The sequence below is a fragment of the Eulemur rufifrons genome, chromosome 1 (assembly GCF_041146395.1).
Source record: "Eulemur rufifrons isolate Redbay chromosome 1, OSU_ERuf_1, whole genome shotgun sequence".
Lineage (NCBI taxonomy): Eukaryota > Metazoa > Chordata > Mammalia > Primates > Lemuridae > Eulemur > Eulemur rufifrons.
The window spans coordinates 70713642-70739271 of record NC_090983.1 but is presented as its reverse complement, the minus strand read 5'-3'; the positions used below and the strand labels follow the sequence as shown (position 1 = coordinate 70739271).

The 25630-nt window shown below is 33.3% G+C and overlaps 1 protein-coding gene across 9 annotated transcripts in view; it reads right to left on the bottom strand.

Annotated features, from left to right (window-relative positions):
- PRPF40A (pre-mRNA processing factor 40 homolog A) overlaps positions 1–25630 on the bottom strand; it is a 49414-nt gene that overhangs the window by 17736 nt on the left and 6048 nt on the right. For 4 of the 9 annotated variants that reach the window (XM_069456802.1, XM_069456888.1, XM_069457106.1 and 1 more), the window contains exons 3-9: positions 15692–15772; positions 14411–14441; positions 12720–12736; positions 3591–3701; positions 2454–2574; positions 2168–2221; positions 211–235 (exon numbers count right to left, since the gene is read on the bottom strand). In XM_069456802.1, coding sequence (XP_069312903.1) covers positions 211–235; positions 2168–2221; positions 2454–2574; positions 3591–3701; positions 12720–12736; positions 14411–14441; positions 15692–15772 — 440 coding nt within the window. The remainder of the gene's footprint in view (positions 1–210; positions 236–2167; positions 2222–2453; positions 2575–3590; positions 3702–12719; positions 12737–14410; positions 14442–15691; positions 15773–25630) is intronic. The other 5 variants (XM_069456954.1, XM_069457021.1, XM_069457280.1 and 2 more) reach the window with 2 other exon arrangements.

Genomic DNA, 25630 nt, shown 5'->3' with positions numbered 1-25630 from the left:
CCAAATTCAAATAATTACTGTCTAGCAAAGCATCTTCTTGAGTAAATATCCCTCCCTCACTCCTCCCCAACAAAATCCTGCAAAGACAACAAAATATCAGGCCTAGCATATTAAATAATTATCTACATTGCAAATAAAATTGTGTAAACACAAGGATGTAATGGGAGAGACCAAATTTGTAAATGCATATTGATTTCCAAAACTGCTTACCTACTTTCTTCAGCTTTAATCATTGCTATTAAAGAGAAAAAAGAAAAGTCATCTAGTACATAGTTTTAAAATATAATCACTGAAAACAAATTTAAAAGAAGATAGAGAAAAGTATCATATAATAGAATTTATCATCCTAAAAAATAAAAAATTCAAAAACCACTTTTACAGAGCAAATGCTTGCTCCAAAATTCCAGGGCAGCAATTAAAAAATGAAAACAAATTTCAATGAGAGCAGTTATTAGGAAAGCTTATCTCACACTGCTACTTTCCCAAAGGCTGCTGCAGCTGGCTACTGCAACGACTCCTTGAAAGTATGTGCATAATTCTGGAATAGCAATTTACCCAGGGATGAGACTAGTTTGATATTTTTTTAAAGATACTAAATTCAAAATGGGATCAAACTTATTATGAAATTGCAGCACATATATACTAGCATTGACAAGTAGATAGATAGTTACGCACACCAAATATCTGTAGTAGGGTTATATCAGAAATGAGCTTGATACTTCATAAATGAATAAACTGGGAATCTATCTACAATATTGTTAGCCAATGCTAGTATAAATAATTTAAATTGAGCTTTAAAGATGTGTACTCAATATTTCAGTTTTCATTCCAGTTTAAGTACATTTTTCTTTGGGGATAACAAAAATATCTTTTTTCAGCATCTCTAGGGAATGAGGTGCTCCATGAGTAATGATATAAGCTTAATTCTTTTTTTTTTTGTTGTTGAGACAGAGTCTCACTTTGTTGCCCAGGCTACAGTGAGTGCCGTGGCGTCAGCTTAGCTCACAGCAACCTCAGACTCCTCCGCTTAAGCGATCCTACTGCCTCAGCCTCCCGAGTAGCTGGGACTACAGGCATGCGCCACCATGCCCGGCTAATTTTTTCTATATAGATTTTTAGTTGTCCATATAATGTCTTTCTATTTTTAGTAGAGACGGGGTCTCGCTCAGGCTGGTCTTGAACTCCTGACCTTGAGCGATCCACCCGCCTCAGCCTCCCAGAGTGCTAGGATTACAGGTGTGAGCCACCGCGCCCGGCCAGCTTAATTCTTTATGAAAATGTTCTTAAAATTTTAAAGGAAAACACTTCTGAAAATGTTTAGGATGTAAGACAAACATACTTAAGGAGTCATCATTACTAATATGAATCAACACATTTTTCCGAAACAATGATCTAACCTAATGAAGTGACACAAGGAAAGGCAAATGAATTGAAGATGATAGTGTCTTTCTAAGAAAGTTTTATCTTCTTTCCAGATGTCATTCCACATTGCAACCTACTTTATTAGCCCCATTCTCCTATTAATACAATCTGTTGCTTCTAATCTGGTATAATTTATGACATTAGATTCTATTAGAACTGAGAGTAAAAGAACTAAATTTTCAATTCTTACTCATTATCTCTGTTATTTTAAGCCCTGGGTTTTGTATTAGGTAGTAAGTATTTCCAGATTTTCAAGGGTATTCTGAATAGTTAAGGATGCTGAAAAATTCTCCCCTTATAAGTGAGGCATATCTTGTTTACCTTAATTCTTCCATAACAAACATATATGGCCATTTTGCAATGTTACGCTAAAACAAAATTGGCATTTAATGTACAGTCTGATAATACACTAACAAAATGTAAACTGATAAAAGATTCAAGGTTATCTACTATCTACTACTGTGAAGTGGGTTAAAAGACATGTTCCATCTATGCACCAACACTCACGGAGGGATTTAGAAATTTTGTAAGTGAAGCCCTTATTCAATTTTCAAATGATAATGATTTTTTAAAAATCAAATTATACCTTTAAAAGCTACAAGCTCATTTATAATATAACCCTTAAATGAAAGGAATTCTTTAGAGATTTTTCACTGCAGATCTATCCACTCATGGTTAGTGAACATTAGTGACATACTCTAAAAATGTTAAGTATGACAGAAAATGAATTATCAAAGCAGCTCACCATGCAGGTTTGATTTTGTAATAAGACTTCCCGGAACAATGGTATTCTGGTACCCTAGTTTCAGTGGAATCAAATCAAATAAAAATCTATTTAAAATCTATAGAACTGAGATCTAGAGCAACAAGAAAATAAGAGCCCATAAAACTGTTATACCATTTTAAATGTTCTAATCATTTAATTAAAAGAAAAAAGGGCTTTGAACAAGCCTATTCAGGAGGGATTGTTTCAAAGTGAATGACATATATATCTAAAAAGTTACATTAAAAATTATTTTTTCCTGTTTTACCTTCCAGATCCTCAAGTTCTTTAGGTTTGGCCCAGCGGGATTCTTTTGTTTGAGAATTATAATAGTAAGGCTTTCCTGAATCAGATTTGTACTCCTTCCAAGGACATTTAGACAACAGTTGCTAAAGAGGAAAAAACTTTCAGTCAACAGTAATACATTCAGTATCACTGATCATTCATTCACATGGCTGTTTTCACTAGATATCATCAAACTATACAATTCCAAAACTTGTGAGATGATATAAGCTATCAATTATTGAATACTTACTAAGTGATGTTATTTGGATATATTATTTAATCTTTATAACACTACAAAATTTATACCATTATTCCAAATTTACAGACTTACTTGAAGAGAGAAAGTAACTTGTTTAAGGTAATGGGACAGGATTCAAAACCAGTTCTATGTGAATTTCAAATCCTTTGTACTTTTATCATTTACATCCCACCACAGGTAAAAATCACCACTTCTAACAAATAAAAATCATTCATATTTAACAAACAGATTTATCAAATACTAATACGAGTAAAACATAAAATTTGAGAAAAGCAAAATCTGGTTTAGTCATGCTTAGATTTCAATTTCGTGATAAATAGTTTATTACAACTCTATATGAATTAACTTATATAGGAAAATAATGTAGGTATGGTATACTTAAAATCTAATATATAAAACCTGCTAGGGTGGTATAAGAAAGCTATTGAAAACAGAGTGTCTTGGACAAAATATATACTCAATAAATATCAGACTATAAGTCAGTACCGGGATAAATAAAAAATGTATCTACCAACCTCTCCTCCCAAGCATTGCTGTGCATATTAGTGTGGTAGCCTGGAAAATACTTTTACCTTTTCTCAAATTCCTTAATTAAGAAAAAAACAAAAAGGTATACCACCAGCTAAGACGAAACTTAAGCATAGCCAAGCATAGCCTGGAGTGCTGTGTCAACTCTTACTTAGCACCCCAGAATTTCTAATTAAACTACATGCAATATTGCTTAACTCAGTTTATTCCTTCAACTTTAACTTCTACTTCCATATCTGTATATTTTGAATAGTAAAATTTGCAACACAGAATGAAATAAAATATGCCCTAGTCTACTTAACAGTCCCTGATTTCTAGTCCTCAAACTTTTACCTCAGCAGGTGTTTTAAGATCATCTGGTTTCTCCCAGGTAGATTGTTTTGTTTCAGTATTATAGTAGTAAGTCCTTCCATCAGGTGATTTATGTTCAGTCCACATTGATTTCTAAAGAATAAAAATAACAAAAAGACAAAAATTATGTAACAATGCCATCGAAAGTGAGTACCAATAGATTTATATCAATATATATAAAGAAATCAATTAAATATAAAATGAGCATGTTTTGATAAAATTTAAGTCTTCTAGAATAATTTATCCATGCAAGTAGGCAGAGAACTGAAAAATGGAATATTTTTATTTAAAGTACTTCAAAAGAGCAGCATAGATCAATTCAGGGTTTAGGATTTCTCTCTCCTAAGAACAGTAACTCTGTAACTTACGTATGTAAGACAATCTTTCAGAATAGAAATGCATGCCTAGTAGATGAAAAAAATATATGAACTAGGTGCTAAAATAGATGAACTGATTATGTGTTCATCTACTCTAGTATAAAGAATATTTACATCAAATTGGACAAAGTTCTAAAATGATGTACTATAAAGACATAGCTGTCAAAACTTGAAGGGACAGCTTTTAGATGGCAATCAGAATTTATCAACAAGATGAAATTTAAAAGGGACAAAATGTTAATCCAAATGCCTCAAAATAAGACAGGCGAGATAAAATTTTATGTGAATAAAACTAGTATGATATAGATTATAAATCCAAGGTCTAAGAGAACATACTAAGAACCTACTAAAAGTTGCTAAAGAAATCTCAGGCATCAATAGACATGATGCCTCAAATAAAGGTTAATTATTGGATGACATCAAAACGGCAGTGAATCCAATCAGGGACACCAGATTTTTCAGATGATAACAAACTTAACTACGCTTGAGGGAGGGTTACAAAGACAATCCATACCACTACATTTCCTCAAATCTGAGACATAAGATTATTTAACTATCACATGTTTTTTTACCACTCAGATTTTTACTTCAAACTTATTGAAAGATTTATTCTTAAACAATGATTTTATCACATATCATTTTTGCTCATACATAAAAAGGAAAATAAAGTAGTTAAGATAGTCCTCTTCACAATGAGATCATTTTTTGTATCAGAGTTATTGACATTCATTATATTCCAAGTAATACACCCTCTGTGGCATCTAGAATATTGGTAATGTAGTATGTCTTAAAAAAATCATAAAGCGAGTGAAAACCACTAAAAACTGGTTCTTAACCTTCTTTTGTACTTATTTAAAGCTCATCTAACATTCATTTTTCCTTATCAACTTTATTGAGTAAGAGCTGACCTACTTTTGATTTCTGCTTTGGGAATGTGGCTGAACACATGTGATTCATTGCTTTTCTCATTTTTAGGGCTATAATTTTATTCCTAGCTGATAATAGAGTGCTTTACCATCACTTTTAGCATTTTCTTCCAAATCACTGACATTCGTTCTTTTGATGTTGGCACTTTTGTTGTTCAGTCATGTACAGTTAAGCTATAATTGCCACCTGGATAATGGAGGTCATAAGATAGCTTACACTCCAATTTCAGATTTTAAAAGGTGAAATGAAATATGCTAATTGAAAATTAGCTAATTTAAGGAACACGTGCAAAGTCTGGGGTTGGAGAGCCAAAAAAATGTGACTTGAATATAAATCAATGTGATTTTAATTATTAAGATGCTTATTTTCTAATCTCTGAAAAGAGAACTAGTGTTAATGTAAAGGAATTATACACAGCCACTAGAATTCAAAGAAATAACTCTATAAAATTTGAGCTGTTTGATAATGTGATTGGCTCTTCCTATAGTGAGATTTGATAAGTTATGTGACATGACTATTCACAGAACGGATTTCTGCATAATGTATCAGGATAATTAGATAATTCCAAAGGTATGTTAAATTCTTTAACTTGTTCTAGCACTTTGTACTGGATAATTGTACTGTCTCTGAAGCAAATATTAAATAGGTGCTGAAAAATAATTTGGCTTTCTGTTATTAACCTACTTTAACATCTTTTCATCAAAAGGCAATGAAATTACAAATACATAAATTTCAAATGTACGGATAATGCTTTATTTAATAAATTAAATGGTGTTAAGATAAAGGTATTTGTATTTATCTTTTTAAAAAAAAATGTAATGAACTCAGTAGCATCTCAAAATAGTACAACCAAAAGAGAGGTCTACCGTAAGTACCAAAACTATATTTAAACTTCCCAAATCATATGTGCTAAAGGGTGCATCAAGGAAAGAGGAAGTTCACAAGAATTTATGAGGAGATAATGAAACAAAAAAGAAAGGGGCAGTGTATGGTCAACCAAATGATGGGAAGCAAGAGGAGACATACAAGCTAATAAATCAAATAGTAATCAACTTAGTGTTCACTACCTATTACTTGATTTGACCCTCACTGACTACACTATAACGCAGGTATAACCACTCTCTCTATTCTATAGATTAAAAAGAACAACCTTTAGGAGGATTTACAACTTGCTCACAGGGACTCAGGAAATTACACTAGAACAACTAGTCATATCTGCTTCTAAAGACCACAATTATTTTGTTACCAACATAGTTATTGTGATAATAAAAAAATCAGACATGAAATGGCAGTTCTGGGAAATCAATAAAAACTTATTTTTTAAACAGAGGATAAATGGGAGTATATTTGCAAAATAAAGGACAAAAATATCATTATCCTTAATATACAAAAATCTGCTACCATCAAAAGATAAACTAATAAAAAACATGGCTATAAACAGAATACAGTGAAGATAATTAGATGATCAACTTCATCAGCAAATCAAAGAAGTACACACTAAATGAAACTTTTAGCTCATCAGATGATTGACAAAGACTGTTAACATACAATGTTAAAAGGGTATGAGAAAAAGCGTACTCTCTTATGCTATTGTTGGAAACAAAATTAGTATAAACTCTTTCAAAGGCAGTTTACCAGTTTGTATCAATATTAAAAATGCAAATATTGTTTCTTCTTCCTGAAATTTTACCTCAAAAAATCTCACTGATATTACTTCAAACATGTCATGTATAAAGATGTTCTCTACTTACAATGGTGAAAAATTAGTTAACTCATATCTACCCACAGGAAAACAGGTCAATATGGTCCATTCATACTATCAGTATATTCTATTTGCAATATAATGGAAAATATCTAAGAAAGTCAAGTTTAATTATACAAAAATGCTAACATACTTTTCAGATTCAGAAAAAGACAAGAAAAAGCTAGTCAACAGAGAGCTGTGAAGAACGTTAATACTCTCAAACTCAACTTGATGTATGTAATGGATGTACATAACATACATGTTTATACAATGTTTAAGCTGAATTTCATGAAAGTGAAAGAGAAAAAAATGTCTGAAGCCAAACACTAAATACACAGAAAAATCTCCTCACTACCCTAAATAGAGAAAACAAGAAAAAGCCAAGAAACAGGATTAGAATTCAGGAAGAACACAATGACACATAGATTTACAACTAATTTCACAACCTACAGGAAATGATTTCCAAGCAAACTACTTTACCAAAATTCACTCCAGTAGAAGTACATCACACTTGAATATTCCAAGTACTACAGAAACAACTGAAAGATACCCAAAGAGGTGGTTTTACAGTAGAATATCATATAACCTTTAAAGAACAGTGAATTGTAATGTTATATTATTTCACATTATGAAAAAAGATGAAAAGCTCTCTATTAATTAAAAACACCCAGCCAGGCACAGTGGCTCACATCTGTAAACCACCACTCTGGGAGGCTGAAGTGGGAAGATTGCTTCAGCTCCAAAGTTCGAGACCAGACTGAGCAAGAGCGAGACCCCGTCTCTACCAAAAACAGAAAAAGTAGGCAGGTGTCATGGTGCACACCTGTAGTCCCAGGTACTTGGGAGGCTGAGGCAAGAGGATCGCTTGAGCCCAGGTGTATGAGGCTGCAGTGAGCTGTGATGAAGCCACTCCACTCTACCTGGGATGAGAGAGCAAGACTCTGTCTCAAAACAAACAAAAAACCCAATAGAAAATGGGGTTTTAGAAAGGCAGCATGAAGTTAAATGTAACTATTTAAATAAATATTACCAAAGAAAATCTTGCAATGTGTAGTTTGACAAAGCAGAATTTACTGCAGAAGTGCAAGAGTGGTTCAATATTGGGAAATTTTCAAAAGAAATTATTTTTAATTAAAAATCAAATGAAGAAAAACAAAACTGGACTATTAAACTTGGTTAGATCAAATCTTATCCTGAAAACCTTGAGTTCACAAGTATTCAAAAATAAATAAGTAAATAAATAAAAGCAAAAATGCTTAAATAATAAAAAGAAAGACACGAATGTAAAAAGGCAATTTAGTAAAAACTAACAAATGTTGCTCTAAAGCCACTTCCATTAAAATCATGGGCAGAAACCATAATGGAAATAAGAGAGGGATACTGTATACCAGTAAAAAGTAACAGATCAAAAACTTATCCTGAACACATATGCATAGGGCAATTTAGCTTGAAATACACAGAGTTACAATAAGAAAATACAGGGAGAAACAGATGACTTTTCTAGTTAAAGATCTTTATACACCAACTTCTTAGATCCAAGCAGATGAAAGATAAGCCAAGATAAAGGAATAACAAAATAACCTTGAATAGACACAGAATATTCCTAAAAACTAGCCTTGAACAAGAACAACAATGAATCTTTGATAAACTTCAAAGAATCTTACAGACTGTGCTTTCTGATCATCATGGAGAAGTATAGCTTATAAAAAATACGTTTCCCAAAGGTACAATCCATGGAAGAAGTAATTGATAGGTTGAAACAACATTTAATTTTCATTAAAATTAAAAATTTCTACTTTGCAAGACACTGTCAAAAGAATAAGATAAGCCAAAGACTGGGAGAAAATATTTGCAAAAGACATCTGATAGACTGTTATCCAAAATATATAATTCTTAAAACTCAATAAGAAAATGAACCCAATTGAAAAATAGGCAAAAGATCTGAACAAACACTTCATCAAAGACATACATATAGCAAATGGAAACATGCTCCACATCACATATAATCAAGGAACTGCAAATTAAAACAAAATACCAGTGCATGCCTATTAAAACGGCAAAACCCCAAAACACTGATAACACCAAATGCTAGTCAGGATATGGCACAAGAAGAACTCTCATTCACTGCTATTAGCAATTCAGAATGGCACAGCCAGTCCGGAAGACAGTTTGGCAGTTTCTTACAAAACCAAATACACTCTTACTATACAATGCAGTAATCCGTGCTCTGTGGTATTTACCCAAATGAGTTGAAAAGTTATGTCCACACAAAAACCTGCAAGTGGATGTTTAAAGCAGGCTTATTCATAATTGCCAAATCTTGGAAGCAACTAAAATGTCCTCTGGTATGTGAATGGATAAATAAAAAGTAGTACATTCAGACAATGAAATTGTGTGCTAAAAAAGAAATGAGCTATCAAAGCCATGAAAAGACAATAAAGGAACCTTAAATGCACATTACTGAAAGAAACCAATTTGAAAAGGCTACACACTATATGATTCCAACCATACGAAATTCTGAAAGACACATATATGGACACAAAAGAGGTGAATAGGTTTAAAGCACAGAGGATTTTTAGGGCAATGAAACAATGTTGCATGCTATCAGAATGGTGGATATATACAAGTTCATCATATATTTGTCAAAATACACAGAATGTACACCAACAGGGAACTCTAATGTAAACTGGACACTAGGTGATAATATGTCAGTGTATATTCATCAGTTGTAACATATGTATCAATATGTTGTGAGATGTTAATAGTGGGAGAGACTCTAAGTTATGTGGGGGGAGCTCTGTACTTTCCACTCAATTTTGCTACATGCCTAAAACTATTCTAATAAAGTCTATTTTAAAAAAAAGTCCCCTGTCTGGAAACCAAGAAAAACATACTGCTTAAAACCTTTTAATAAAGAAATCCAACGGAAGAAAAAGAAAACACAATAATTAGAGCCAAATGACAATGAAAACTCTGTATATCAAAACTTAAGAGACAGTTAAATTTGTACAAAAACTAACGATGTCTGAAAACTAGAAGCTAAAAAAAAAAAAAAAAGCAAAAAGTAACCAAGAAGGAAATAAAGACAATAGCAGAAATAAACTGAAATTACTTCCACACACACAAAACCACAATAAGTATGACAGCTATTATGATTTTTAACACTATGCTAAATAATTAGAAAACGCCAATCAAAGGGATAATTTCTGGAAAGAGAAAAATTAGAATAGAAAACTAGAAGAGATCAATAACTACTAAAGAAATGATAATCCAAAACCTCTATCCTCAAAAAGTATTAAGTTAAGTCAGTTTTTAGTTGTGCTCTATATCAAGCTGTTAATAAGTTAGTCCTCATTTATTCAAGTTGTTCTAAGGAACAGAAAGATAGGGGTTATTGCCCAGACACAACCAACCTACATAAGATAAAAGCAAACTGAATTCAGAAGGAATTAAACACTTGCCTTATTAAATAAATATTAAAGCCACCCTAATTGAAAAAAGTATTAATGCTAGATTAGAAATATACAAATAGAAATAAACAGTGGAAAAGAAAACCCAGAAATAGATGCCAGAATATATGAGAATTTAGTATATGACAAAAAAGAAATTCCAATTAAATGAGAAAAAAAAGGTTTGATAGACGCCTGACACAACTGCTTATCTTATAGACTTAATGATAAAAAAAAAAAGCAATAAAAATCTTCTAAGAAAATACATGAAACTTTATGAGTAGCACAAGGGATGAAGACACCCTTGTAAAAATTTCAAGATACTCAAAAGCTAGAAAGGATAACCAAGGCTGGGCATGGTGGCTCACACCTATAATCCTAGCACTTTAGGAGGCCAGGAGTTTGAAACTAGCCTGAACAAGAGCGCAAATAGAAATATTAGCCTGGCATGTTGGTGCATGCCTGTAGTCCCAGCTACTAAGGAGGCTGAAGCAGAAGGATCACTTGAGCCCAGGAGTTGGAGGTTGCAGTGCGCTATTAATATGACGACGATATCACTACACTAGCCAGGGCAACAGAGTGAGACACTGTCTCAAACAAGGGGGGGAAAAAGAGCAAATTCAGGTCAAGAGTAAAATCAAAGCTGAAACACAGAGGGATATTTAAATATTTAAAAAATAATGCATCAAAGTTAAAGTAAGAAAAAAAGGATAACCGTAGGTGACTACATTAAAATAAAAAATGGTGTAGCAAGCCACATCAAAAGCAAAAATCAACAAACAATAGACTAGGAAAAATATTTGAAATTCATGACCAGTAAAGGATTAATATCTACAGCATTTGAAGAATTCTTAAGATAAAATTGGTAAGGAAAACCCAAAAGAATAGTCCAACAGAAGAACAGGACAGGATGGAGATAGGTTAACAGAAGAGAAACCCAAACAGCAAATAAAATGTTAAATTTCATGAGAAGTCAAATAACAACTATCACTTCAAACCCATGTCCAGTCATCAAACAAATGAGTGATAATGGGCTACTGCTACTAGAGATTCTTGGAGAAAAGGAAATGCTCCTACAATGCTATTAGAAATGTGCATTTTATATTCTTCTTGAAAAACAACATAACTAGGTACATACTCTCCATCCCAGAAGTTTTATTCCTGGAGTCTTTCTTATGTGTGAAAGACTGAACTGTTTGTATTTGGGGGAGGGTGAACCCTAGAAATAAACTGAATTTTTATCACTCGGTGAATGGTTAAATAAATTCATGTGCCTCGATGCTGAAGAATACTTTATGAAGTCATTTAAACTATTAATATTACACCTACATTAGGGAACTCACAGATTTTTCACAACTAATTTTTAAAGGAGAAAAACAAAATACAAAAATATATTTACAAATAATTTAAAAGCATATATGATATGACCCAATCATGTAAAAAGATATATATACACACACATATTTCTTTATGCTTAAATAATATATGCAAAAAGATCACTGGCAAAATATTAGTGGTAGTTCACTCATGGTGGAAAAATTAAGGGTGAATTTTACTTTCTTCTTCATAATTTATGTCTGCTTCATTTTCCTCCCAATAAACCATTACTTAAATAAGCCAGAAAAACATGAAGCTATCCTTTTTCAAAAGCAGGTACTTAATAGAAGAATATCAGATGGATATTTTGTAACCATTCAACTTTTAACACAAAAGATACATGAATGTTTTAAAAACATTTAAATAAGGTTCTCAATTTGAAAATTTTCCCCTCAAATGTAAAATATTAACATATAGATAATTAGTTGAAAGGTTCCTATGTTTCCTCAACCACAACAGTGGGATAACTACCACCTCTTAGAATGTTGCTATGATTGCAAGAGATTATACACATAAACTCTTCCTTTTGTTGATCTTTAAGGAACAGCCAAAATCAAACAAACCACAAAAAAAATCTTTTAGGCTAAAGAATGACATAATATTAATAAGCATAAAATAGCCATCTTTAAGTGGGGATGTAGGGTTAACATCATTTTCCTAAAACATGGGACAGTATAAAAATGTTTAACAGAATATCATACACAGAAGCATAAGCAAAAGGAGAAAGACTACTTTTACGATATCAGATATCATTCTCTCCCTTCTTAAAGAAATATCAAAGGAATTCTGAACATGCCATTTTTTCTTTCCAACGTAGTGTTAAGGAAGGTAGAGCAAAAAAGTGTTTCTTAAAATTACTACATATTAAAAAAATTCTACATTAGCTTTGCAGTGTTGAAAATGGGTACATAAATTTTTCTATACAAAAAACAGCATCTTCTAATGCAGTGCTTACTAATGATTACCAGGTTAATTACTGTGCACCTACAAGTTCTGCTTCCCTTCCTAATTGTGATGGAGAGAAATCAAATTCTTGTAAAAACTGACACATATAATTCCCATTCCTCCCATTAACCCCATCAAAATTACATTTTAAAATAAATCAATTTTTCAACCTTTGGCATAGAAAGGGAAAACTGAAGATTAATGTAAGGATTAAATTAGCAGATAATTCTTAGAATAAAAATAAGGAGAGGTATAATGAAATAAATACATTAGAGATTTAAAGAGTACTTACTGCACCAGATGTTGTACCTAAAAAAAAAAAAAAAAAAAAAAGTTTTTATATTTATTCATACTATTTCTTCCTCCTCATTCTCTCTCACTAACAATCCTGAGATTGTCCCATGACTTAAGTGCCTGTTCTCCTTCCCATAAAAGAAACATCTATAGTGCAAAGCACTTTCAGAATTTGAATGTTCAATCTACAAACCCTCTTGGAGCCAGTCTGAAAAGTACTCATCTTTGCCTTTTGTTTCCCTTCTCCTTGCTATCATAGGTGTCTATCTTGCCTAATTCTTCTTCCTCTGCTATATGTAACACAAAAGTACAATAATGCCTCTGACCTCTGATCCTCTGGCTTTAGATTTGTGGTAACTACAACTATCTAGATTCTAGGCTTGTGCTGTATAATACAGGAGACAGTAGCCACCACACAGCCCTGTTTAAATTAAAATTTTAAATTAAGATTAAATTTTAAAAAATTTAGTTCCTCAGTTGTGCTAGCCACATTTCAAATACTCAATAATTACAGGTGGCTGGTGGATACTACACTTGATAATACAGATTACAGAACATTTCCAACACTGCAGAAAGTTATATTAGATGGTGCTATCCTATACAACTCCAGAAAACCTCTTAAGGATCTTTGAAATGCACATTAGTCACAAAACTCATACTAATAATCTTTACTTTAGAAACTAGTAAAACTGTATGAAAAAAGAAAACAAAGATTGTATGCAAAACAATACAAACTTCATATATACTGACTGTACTCAAAAGCAGCTATTATGGACATCAATAGTAGAGCCAACACATTTTAAAAGTAATTAAAAAGAAAATTTAATATAATTTTCCAGGATTACTTAGGGTTAATAGTACCCAGCTCTAGACAGCTAAATAAGAAAAAAAAAAATTGTACTATTTTCAGAACATCATTTTCATTTAAATATAGAACGAAATCTGTGAAACATCTTAAAAAGACCAATTATGTCCCAAACAAACCTGCAGGGAAGCACATAGTATGTTTCAAACATCTTTCAACCAACAATGTTTAAAACAAAATATGTTTCGGTATAATCATAGAATAAATTTCAGCATCTGGAATATTAACTTATGTGGAAAACTATTCATGAATAATGGAGGCATTACTATTATATATTAAAGCCAGTTAAAATGGCCAGTTATTGGTAAATAATGGGAAAAAAAAATTATGACAGGGCTTACAAACTCCAATGACCACAAGGGCCACACAGATGACAAAGAAATGAATGTGAAGTAGTCCAGAAGGGCATGGAGACTGCATACTCCAAATTTAAAGTATAGAGCCACTATCCCATTCCTGTTTGCTAAGTCCAAACATGGACTCAACCAGAGTTCGTTCATTTAACAAATGTTCTCTGAACACCTAGTGTGTTGACAGGACTAAGCACTGACAACTTTGCAAGGTAAATCCAAACTTTATTTAAAACCTGCAGACTTTAAATGTTAGCAATAATTATAATACAAAATTTAAAAACATTGTGAGGGCCAAAGTTTATCTGCAGACCAAATGTGGTCCAGAACCTCTGACCTAAAACTATGATCAAGAAAGAAATATCAGGAGGTGATTATAAAGTCAAAGAAGACACTGCTTTTATTACTCATTATAATAGGGCTGCTATTCCCCAAATGAAGTATAATACATACCAGCATACATAGTATACATACCTGCAGCTACATCCATGCTATTTACACCTGGCTGTAAGAAGAAAAATGAAATTAGTAATATTCACATTGTTAAAACTATATTTTACATAAAGTCCTCACAAAGCACAGTGAAACCAATCTCTATTATAGCTAATTCTCAAGCCAGTGACTCAAAGATTCTTAGCAAAAGGTTTAGTGGTCTCAGTTCCCTGAGCTGACTATAAATTGTAAAAGGGATCAGCAACCTGGGGCTTCTTAAGCACTTTCATTCAGATGCTATATGGTCACCAAGTATACACAGATCCACAACCCTTTACCCATTATTTGGAAACCCAAAAAGCTCTGAAAAATAAGTTTTTTTCAAGTATGGCCCCAAAACCTACTGAGATTGAACATGAAAGTCTTTACAATCTTTATTTATCACACCTCAGAGTAACTGCCCATTAGTTTTTCTGTAGGAACATTAACATGTTAGAAATTAACATTTTCTAGACCCCACAGGAAATTATTAAATAAGACATAGCACGTGCAACGTGTTACTCTCCAATATTAGAAATAATTTTGAGGCCGGGTGCAGTGCCTCAAGCCTGTAATCCTAGCACTCTGGGAGGCTGAGGTGGAAGGATCGCTCAAGGTCAGGAGTTCGAGACTAGAAAGAATTTTGAAATCTATTTGGCCTTAAGGGTTTCAGATAAGACACTGAAAACTTGCCACACCAAGGGATTATGCCACACATGTTGACTATTACCTGATAACCTAGTAGTGGTTGTAAAGAATTTAAACTAATTTGAATAGCATACTAACTTATATATTGCTATACTACTATACTAACATATTGCTAGAGGGGTAGTAAGGCTGTTTAAGTATTTTTCCAATTAATTTGTCACAGCTGAGGTCTCATGAAATGTGGATTTCAAAATCTAGTATTAAATCACGTTATATCAACTTCATTAGCACTCAGTAAAGCAAATGTCTACACTTTAAAATGAAAATGTTACCAGACTAGTAAAATCTTTCTGGCTCACAAAATAAGGTTTTTGGTATTCTGGTCTTATTTAATGTGGAATGAGCTTAAGAACTAAGAATGTACATTTATTATAATATTAATATAGGAAAAAAGGTAAATGCCTATCATTCAAGTTGCAGAAACTAAAAGTCCACTGTAATTCTCATATTACATTATAGGATTCCAGCAGCACTTAAAAGGATAACCCAACTGCATGAAAAATACATATATTTTATTTCACATATAAAAGTTATCAGTCAAAACAGCACAGAAAATACTTATTTTCACATGATTACCGGTAAGGCAGGCTGCATGGATGCCTGAGACATATGAGACATCATCATTCCAGGCATTACTGAAGACATCATTCCAGGCATCTAAAACAAAAGTAAAAAAAGGTTATTTTATAAGACCAAAGTATTTAATGACTTTAAGAATCATATAACTTAAGATTAAAAACCACTGAACACTATACTACGTGGACAGTATGCTTAGTAAGTGCTTGTTGAATGAATGAAGTACTTTTTCAATGATCTAACACTTATGTCACAGTTTATATGTATAGTCAAAATTATTTTAACAAGTAAATTTAAAAGTTTGGACTATTATGTTATTTCTAGCCTAAACTTAAGAATATTAATTTCTTTTTAGCATTAACTCAACACTTATATTTTCTTCCCTTGTTTGGAGCAAGAGAATTTAAGATAAAATTTTTTCAGTATTTTTCACCTTTGACTTTTAATATTTATATTGAATAAATTTTAAAACAATCTGTTTCCTTTCAAAATCCTAGATCAAAGGTACTTAAAATTCAAACAGTGAGTTTAAAAAAATACATAAAAAACAAACTTTTAAACCCCCAATCATCTATTCTCTCTCCTACAGAGAATTTAAGGCACATACATAAATGTCTGAAGATCTTAGTTTGGGAACTCAATCTAGCTTACGTATGACTGCCATTCAAATCTATGAATTAATTCTACTAAGTGTGAATAAAAATCATGAAGATTAACATAAATTTCCTAAGGATTTTACCTAATGCTCACCTATATTAGTATAATCCCACATACAATTCTGATTTTAATATGAACATCAAAAGGATCTACTGAAACTGGGAGGGCGAAAAATATATACAATAATCATAGGAATTGGAAAAATATAATTATTCAACAGTTTCAAATTAAATAATTTGAGAAATAGGAACAAAAGAAAAGAAATAAGCATTTGGTCAGTAGGAACATAAACATTAAAGCCTACTAAAGGTAGATAAGAAAATTCATGCGCTGAATTTTATTATTTGTGAAAGTCAACTCATGAAGCAAAACAAAACTAAAGTACCTATTAAAATGAAGTAGCATGGAGTTAATGGATTAAAAATAACCAATAAATTGTTTATACATCATTAATCAAGAACTTGTTGACAGAAATTGAGTAGAAGAATGTGATAGCCTATTTGAAGCATGCTCAAAATAATGCTTAAAAAAAAAAAAGGTACAGAATTTGAAACAGAAGCACTGACAAGCCTCCATCATCCAGACTAAAAAAAATCAGAGAAATAACTTAGATGTTAAGTGAAAAAAAAAAATACAGCAATCAAATGAAAAAGAATTAGGCTTGCTCCTAGCCCATATAACTCACCCAACAGATATATCCTCACAATTAATTTTGCTTTAGGCTAATGTAAAGTTAGCTGACTCAGGTAACTGGTTATGGGGGAAAGCAACCCAGAAGCAGGGTGGGCAACAGAGAAACAGCCTAATCCTTAAAACGGCCTATATAAAGAAATTAAAAGGTAGTAACATATCCAAAACTGGAATTCTAAGCTAAGTTGGGAAATCAAAGTTTGAAAACTTAAGAGAAAAACAAATCAAAGTAATTTCTCATAAGAATTAAAGTTTTTTTTTAAAGTAGGGTAAAATCTCTGTAATATAATAGAACATTTCCTCAGGCTAACAGCAGACTATACAAATGAATCTAAATTTCAAACTGAAACATTCTAACACACAAGAAGATCAAATCCTGTTTAAAAAACAAAGCCATGGCCGGTGCGGTGGCTCGCTGTGGCTCACGCCTGTAACCCTAGCACTCTGGGAGACCGAGGCGGGTGGATCATTTGAGCTCAGGAGTTTGAGACCAGCCTGAGCAAGAGCGAGACCCTGTCTCTACTGAAAATAGAAAGAAATTGGCTGGACAGCTAAAAATACATAGAAAAAATTAGCTGGGTGTGGTGGCGCATGCCTGTAGTCTCAGCTACTTGGGAGGCTGAGGCAGGAGGATTGCTTGAGCCCAAGAGTTTGAGGTTGCTGTGAGCTAGGCTGACGCCATGGCACTCCAGCCTGGGCAACAGAGTGAGACTCTATCTCAAAAAAAAACAAACAAAAACAAAAAACAAAGCCACAAAAACCCGATATGTAACAAAAATTCACTACACTAGGCTTATGAGACTTACAGGAAACAATATTTGAAAATCATTAAAGAACATACAGAGCTTTATATAGTTCTCTATCCTCCTCATATCTCAAATTTTTAAACATCTCAAAAATGTTCCTTTAGGCTAGGCACGGTGGCTCATGTCTGTAATCCTAGCACTCTGGGAGGCCGAGGCAGGAGGATCGCTCAAGGTCAGGAGTTCGAGACCAGCCTGAGCAAGAGCGAGACCCCTTCTCTACTAAAAATAGAAAGAAATTATCTGGCCAACTAAAAAAAAATATATATAGAAAAAATTAGCTGGGCATGGTGGCGCATGCCTGTATTCCCAGCTACTTCGGAGGCTGAGGCAGTAGGATCGCTTAAGCCCAAGGAGTTTGAGGTTGCTGTGAGCTAGGCTGACGCCACAGCACTCACTCTAGCCTGGGCAACAAGGCGAAACTCTGTCTCAAAAAAAAAAAAAAAAAAAAAAAAAAGTTCCTTTAGAGACTGGAAATCATGGTATTGGTTATGGAATGAAATGGAATTTACTGTCAAATAAAAAGCTACATTCTCCTTCATTATCTTAGTAAATTCTGAGGGGGTGGCAACTTAAAGCTTGTTTTACCTGACAAACTCATCTACAACTCTTAAATTATGTACAACTGAAAATTCTAAAAGTAAATAGACCATTAATACAATTTAAAACAAAGCTGTGATGTTGTTAACAGGAAACTAAAGAACAAAAACATAAATATCCAAAATACTATATTTTGCATGAAAAGCTACTATAAGAATTTGACAAATTAGAGCTCCTTCAGAGGCTTGAGCATCACCGAAAAGCCTGAAGAGTCTACTTTGTGGAAATATTAAGAAGATTCCCTTTTCCGTAAATTCTAGGATATACATAACATAGAGATAGATTTTACAATCTCTCTCTTTAAAGTTGCTTTCTTTCAGGGGATTTATGTTGACTTATGCCTGTTACTTGGCAGCACCACGAATCTGAGATCAGATTCTTTTCTATTAGATTGGTGCAAAAGTAACTGCGGTTTTAGCATTGTTGAAATTTGGCATTTGATATTGGAATGCATTCTTAAATGTGGTTATGTTATACATCATCTTAATGCACATTTTTCACTTTATGTTTTTTTCCTAATGACTTATTACTTGCTGTTTATTTTATATTTATTTAAGACTATGGAAATGATGTTAGACAAAAGGCAAATCTGAGTGATTTTCTTATTTGAGTTCATAAAACTGTAGAGACAACTCACAACATGAACAACGCATTTGGCCCAGGAACTGCTTACGAACATACAGTACAGTGGTGGTTCAAGAAGTTTTGCAAAGGAGATGAGAGCCTTGAAGATGAGGAGCGCAGCGGCCAGCCATAGAAGTTGGAAGTTGACAAGAGGAGGTTAACAATGACCAACTGAGAGCAATTATCAAAGCTGATCCTCTTACAACTACATGAGAAGTTACTGAAGAACTCAAGGTCGACCATTCTACAGTTATTAGTTTGGCATCTGAAGCATATCGGAAAGCTGAAAAAGTTTGATAAGTGGGTGCCTCATGAGCTGACTGAAAATCAAAAATATCGTTTTGAAGTGTCCTCCTCTTGTATGCAACAATGAAGAACCATTTCTCAATACGACAACCTGAGACCACCAGCTCAGTGGCTGGACTGAAGAGCAGCTCCAAAGCACTTCCCAAAGCCAAATTTGCACCAAAAAAAGGTCACAGTCACTGTTTGCTGGTCTGCTGCCGGTCTGATCCACAACAGCTTTCTGAATTCTGGCAAAACCATTACATCTGAGAGGTATGCTCAGCAAATTGATGCAACGCACCTAAAACTGCATTGCCTGCAACTGGCATTGGTCAACAGAAAGGGCCCAATTCTCCATGACAACAACAGACCTCTTCAAAAGCTGAACAAAAAGCTTTGCCTCATCCGCCATAGTCACCTGACCTCTCACCAACCGTATACCACTTCTTCAAGCATCTCAACAACTTTTGCAGGGAAACGCTTCCACAACCAGCAGGATGCAGAAAATGCTTTCCAAGAGTTTGTCAAATCCCAAAGCACAGATTTTTAACTAAAGGAATAAACAAACATACTTCTCATTGGCAAAAATGTGTTGACTGCAATGGTTCCATTTTGATTAATAAAGGAGTCTAGTTATAATGATTTAAAATTCTCTAGCTATAATGATTTAAAATGCAGGGTCCAAAACCGCAATTACTTTTGCACCAACCTAATACGTTGTCTATTCTTTTTGTTTGTTTGTTTTAATACCACACCTAATGGGAATCCAGCCTGCAAGCTTATGAGAATCGGCTTGTGGTTCAAATCCTTATAAGTGATTTTCCCCCTTCCTCTTCCAAATAACAAAAGTTCCTTTGTTGTCCCTTTTTACATGGTAGGTAAAGTTCTTGCTTCACACGGAGGATTTATCCCTTGGTGTCCCCTTTATCTGTAGTCTTTTAGACTTCCCAATTTTAGGTTTTTTCCTTTCTTAGGGGTGCATTAAATACAGCCATGTGTCACTTAATGATGGGGATATGTTCTGAGAAATGCATCATTAGGTGATTTCGGTGTTCAAACCCTCTAAAGTATACTTACACAAACCTAGATGGTATAGCCCAGTATGCACCTAGGCTACAAACATGTACAGTATGTTATTGTACTGAATACTGTAGGCAACTGTAACACAACAGTATTTGTGTATCTAAATAAAGAAAAAGTACAGCATTATTTTATGGGACCACCTTCACTGACCAAAACCTATGTGGTACCTGACTATAATAGATTGTTTCACCACTGATGACATCTCAAGTTTAATGAAAATGGGATGATAATTCAAAAGGATAAAAGGGAAAAATTCTTAACATAGTTGCCATAATAACGCCACAAAAAATTCCACGTGCAACATCATTCTTAAGGCTACAAAGTGGTAGTTTATATTAGTTGAATGTGAAGCATACCATAAAATCAAAACATAAATTTCTTTATAAATTCCCATTTAAACTACTTTGGTAAATATGTAAAGTGCTATAATTAAGAATTTTTAGTTGTTAGGATTAGAGAGGGGGAAAGATAGGGGACGGACAAAGACATACTTATGAGACATAAACTAAATTCCCTAAAATATTAAACATCTGAATTTTATGGATGCTTTGGCACCTTTTAAAAAGAAAAATAACTGATATACTATATTTGATATACTTTATTCATAAGTGGCCAACCGCACATATAAATACACTATATATACAACTTCTATGTATATTTCTATTTCTTACTCTTTTAATGACAAAAGTTATACAACCAATATCAAGATGCTCTCAGAAGAATCACCACTGTGAGGAAAATAAAGAATAAATGAACACAAACTAGGGAGCATCACACAACCTGCTTAGTCATTCTTAGCATCCCAGAAAGTTTCTAATGTTAGGTATAAATAAGCATATTTCATTTAACACTCTACATATTTTAAAAATGAAAAAAAAAGGTACAGTACTAAAATTAGTGCTACAGCAAATAAATTTCACAAAATGTAAGCTAAATGAGTCCAATTTTACTACGATATGAAAAGATAACAAAAGTGTTCACATGGGGATTTCACAAGTTCTTTTCTTCATAACTATTTCCTAAAATTTTTCCTGCTGGAAAGAAATCACAAACAACCTAACCTATCTTTTGTCTAGCCTTATAGAAAATTATCTGAAAAAATATAAACTCCTAAATTTGTTTGATTTTTAAAAACCATTCTTGCTGCAAAACCTGTAGTTGCAAATTGATAATCTAAATGATTCTTGTCTTTTTACCTGGTTCCTTTTAAACATGCTAAAGTGAAATTCCATGAGGACAGCCAACAGAGGCTATTTAGTATTTAAAAACAGCTATCTCATACACCACTAAATTATTTTACGAATAAATATACAATACAAAAATATACTTGAATAAATGTAAAAACTGAATCATTAAATGGAACTAAACATTCATTCACAATTGGAAATAAACAGAAATACCTATGATTAAAGCATACCCTTAGCAACTGAAAGTGGTTACATATTAACAAAATCATTTAACCTTACTGCCTCTCAATCTAGAGCAATATACATTTGAGATATCATTTTGTGTTAAGACACAGATAAATAAAAGGTTGACAATATTTGCACAAATTGTTATCACCTAGACTAGAACCTTACCATTTAACAAGACAATTGCCGATATTCAAAATTATTTAGTTTGCTAAACTCTCTCAACCTACAGAATTTAGAATTGCTGAAATATAACTACCCTTTCAGGTTCTAGGGAGGTTAGCTTAATTAATTACATAATCTTTTACTGCTATAGAGAAAAGCAGCTCAGCAAAGCTTTTAAGTGCACTCGGAAGTCAGACTGGCAGAATTCCTATCCCAGCTTGACCACTTACCAGCAGTATGATTTTAGGCTAATTTACTTGATCTCTCTGGACCTCAATTTCCTCATCAATGGGAAAAAAAATAGTACCCATCTGATAGGACTGTTGTAGGGACCAAATAGGATAATACATGTAAGGCACTGAGAACACTGCTCAATAAATGATACGACAGCTATTTTATTATCACTGCTCTCCTTCAACTCATATAATAAAAGTATCTCTTATGTTGCCCCTTCCCTCATCTATTCCCTATCTCTCTCTCAAGCACTTTGGTTCTTTAAAAGCATGTAGGGGCCAGGCATGGTGGCTCACCCCTGTAACCCCAGCACTTTGCGAGGCCAAGGTGGGAGGATCGCTTGAGGCCAGGAGTTTGAGACCAGCCTGGGCAACAACACAGCAAGACCTTGTCTCTACAAAAAAAAATAAAAAAAGCAGAACATGGTGATGTGTGCGTGTAGTCCTAGCTACCTGGGAGGCTGAGGTGGGAGGATCATTTGAGGATAGGAGTTCGAGGATGCAGTGACTGTGACAATGTACTCAAGCCTGGGTGATAGAGTGAGACCTTGTCTCTTTAAAGAAAAAAAGAAAAATCAAATTCAATAGGGTACATAAATCTCTCAAAGTTTATGTAAGAGTTGCAGCAAAATTATAATTCTTTATTATACAAATTATTGGACACAAAAAACTTAAAAATAAAGCTGAATGAAAATGAACTCTTAACCCATTGTTTTAAAAAAGCTCTAAACTGGGCATACACAGAAATTGTGGTGTCTCAGTTAAGTCATACAGAATTAACGACTTTAAAACTTACTCTAAAAAGTTATCTAAGCCTTAGACGTAAGTATACAAACACACAAGACAATTACCCACTCCCCACCCTAAGTCCTACAAGCTTGCTTCAATATTATATCTAGCTAATTTTTGATACTTTAGTTCAGTTAAGAAAAGAGAGGGTAATTTTCTATTACCTTTAAGAAATACATGATCATAAATATGTAATCACTTAGTTACCAAAAAAATCATCTTTCAGAGGAGCAAGAACTTTCTTGATACCATATGGTCCAAGACACTAGACCAAGTGTTTTCAAACAGGAACTTAATGCTCATTCATTAATTGAAAGGTAATTTAAAGTCTTAGCCCAAATAAACAGAAGATCAAGACCTATTGAATAGGAGTCCATTCGCATTATTATGAGAATTTTGTTTAAAAGATAGCCAAGATAAATGAGGTGAGAATTTTGTTTGGGAAAAAAAAAAAATCAAAGCCTAAGATAAAACAAACAATATTTCAACTCAAGACAGTCTTCACTTGCTGGCATGTTTATAATCCTTTAAGAGACATGACTAACAGAATCCTCCAGATTTGGAGAAGATTCAGGTTTCTACTTCGAGTGCACCTAGTAGGAAAGAAGGAGAAGCAGCAGATTTCCTTCCAACACCAATGCAAAATAACACATCTTTAGCAACTGCTAGCTATAATTAATTTTTGTTTAAAATAACTTTTGATACAAGTAACTTTGACTAGACAGCAAAAGAAAGCAAATACAGGCTGAGTATCCCTTATCTGAAATGCTTGAAATCAGAAGTGTTTTGGACTTTTACAGATTTTGGAGTGTCTGCATTTAAACCTACTGGCTGAGCATCCCTTACCCAAAAATTCGAAATCCTCCAACATGCCATTTCCTTTGAGCATCATGTTGGTGCTCAAAAAGTTTTCGACTTTGGAGCATTTCAGATTTCTGGATTAGGGATACTCAACCTGTATAAAAGATTCACGTCCACTAGATTTTCAAATGCCCATAAATATCCTTTCAGCCAAATAAGCAGTTAGATGACAAAAACACACAGTTCAGACGTGTATCTCAGAAATGACTTATGTCCTTGAAAGCAAGGTATATACATCATTCAGCCTTACACTAGCACCAACCACACTGGAGAGAAAGAAATACAAAAGTATGGAAGAAGAAATACAAAAGTATGGAAGAAGAAAATAAGAATGGAAAACTAATGACAAACTTCTACACAAGAAAGTAATCTACTAATTCCTACTTAAAAAAAACTTCACAATTTAGACCTATTTCTCTAGGTTAAAAATAAATAAATAAGGAGAAAAACCCTAGCACACTGGTAGGCATATGTACCATACCATTAACATCTACTGATACTACTACTTCATTACTGGTAGTTACGTCATCAATGTTTCTAACAAATCCGGGTTCTAACACAGGTTAAACTGTTGACATTTGTTCCCTCTCCTTTTTGATCCCACTAATGAATACATCTGTTGCAGCCTATAAACTTTTTTTTTTAACGTATATGTGAATTGATACCAACTTATTTCGATGTTGTCCTTTTTTCCCAAAGAGCAAACTAACAGGATAAATGGCCCTCATTCATCCAGCATTTTTTATAAAATGCTAATTTCATGCAATGTGCTAGACAAAGCAAAATAAACAAATAATGGAGGGCAGGGATACTGGGGAAGGAGGTGGGAAGAAATGGTCAAGTAAGATTGAGAAATATTGAGTTAAAGTTTTAACTCTAAAAGTTTTAAAAGGCTTATTATGCAAGACTTCTCAGCATCTTAGTAAATATCATGCTTTGTGTTTCTCAAGGGGAGAAAGGGTTCCAGTTCGTTCTTCCAAACTGATGAAGTCTTCTTAGATCTCTCCAAATACTCCCCACATTTAGTTTTTAAACAGATGAGTTCAAATTGAAATGAACTTCTATCTAAAGATAACGAAGAGAAACACATCTGTAGTCTCACTAGTAAAATCTAACCATATTCACAATCTAGAAGTTAATACATTAGGTCTACATTAATGTACTTTTTAAAAAGCACTTGCTGAGTAATACACACGCACACAGAAATTACTCAGATTCAGGAATTATGAGTGGATAACCTAAAAAAAAATTTATGGCTCTTTTTGTCACTGGCTAATGTTCAATTTGATGGCATGGATTCTGTAGATATTCCAAAAGGTAATTCACAGCCAATAGCAACAAATAGTTTTGTCAAATCGGTCAGGTAAGTCTAAGATACGTTGGATTTCTCTGAAGGCCTACAATCTAAATCATTTTCCCCTAGAGCATGAAAAAACCTGTGGTAAAACTTCTTAAAAAGATGAGCATCAGTGATGTCACACATAGAAATAGATTTGTCTGTAATTTAAAATATAGTCATCCCTTGGTATCCTGGCAGGGACTGGTTCCAGGATCCCACTCAATATCAAAATCTGAGGATGCTCAAGTCCCTCACATAAATATATAAATTATGAAGATATAAACTATGCACATCCTCTCATATACTTCAAATCATCTCTAGAATACTTATAACACCCAATACAATACAAATGCTATGTCAGTAGTTGTTATATTGTATTTTTTAATTTGTTTTTCTTA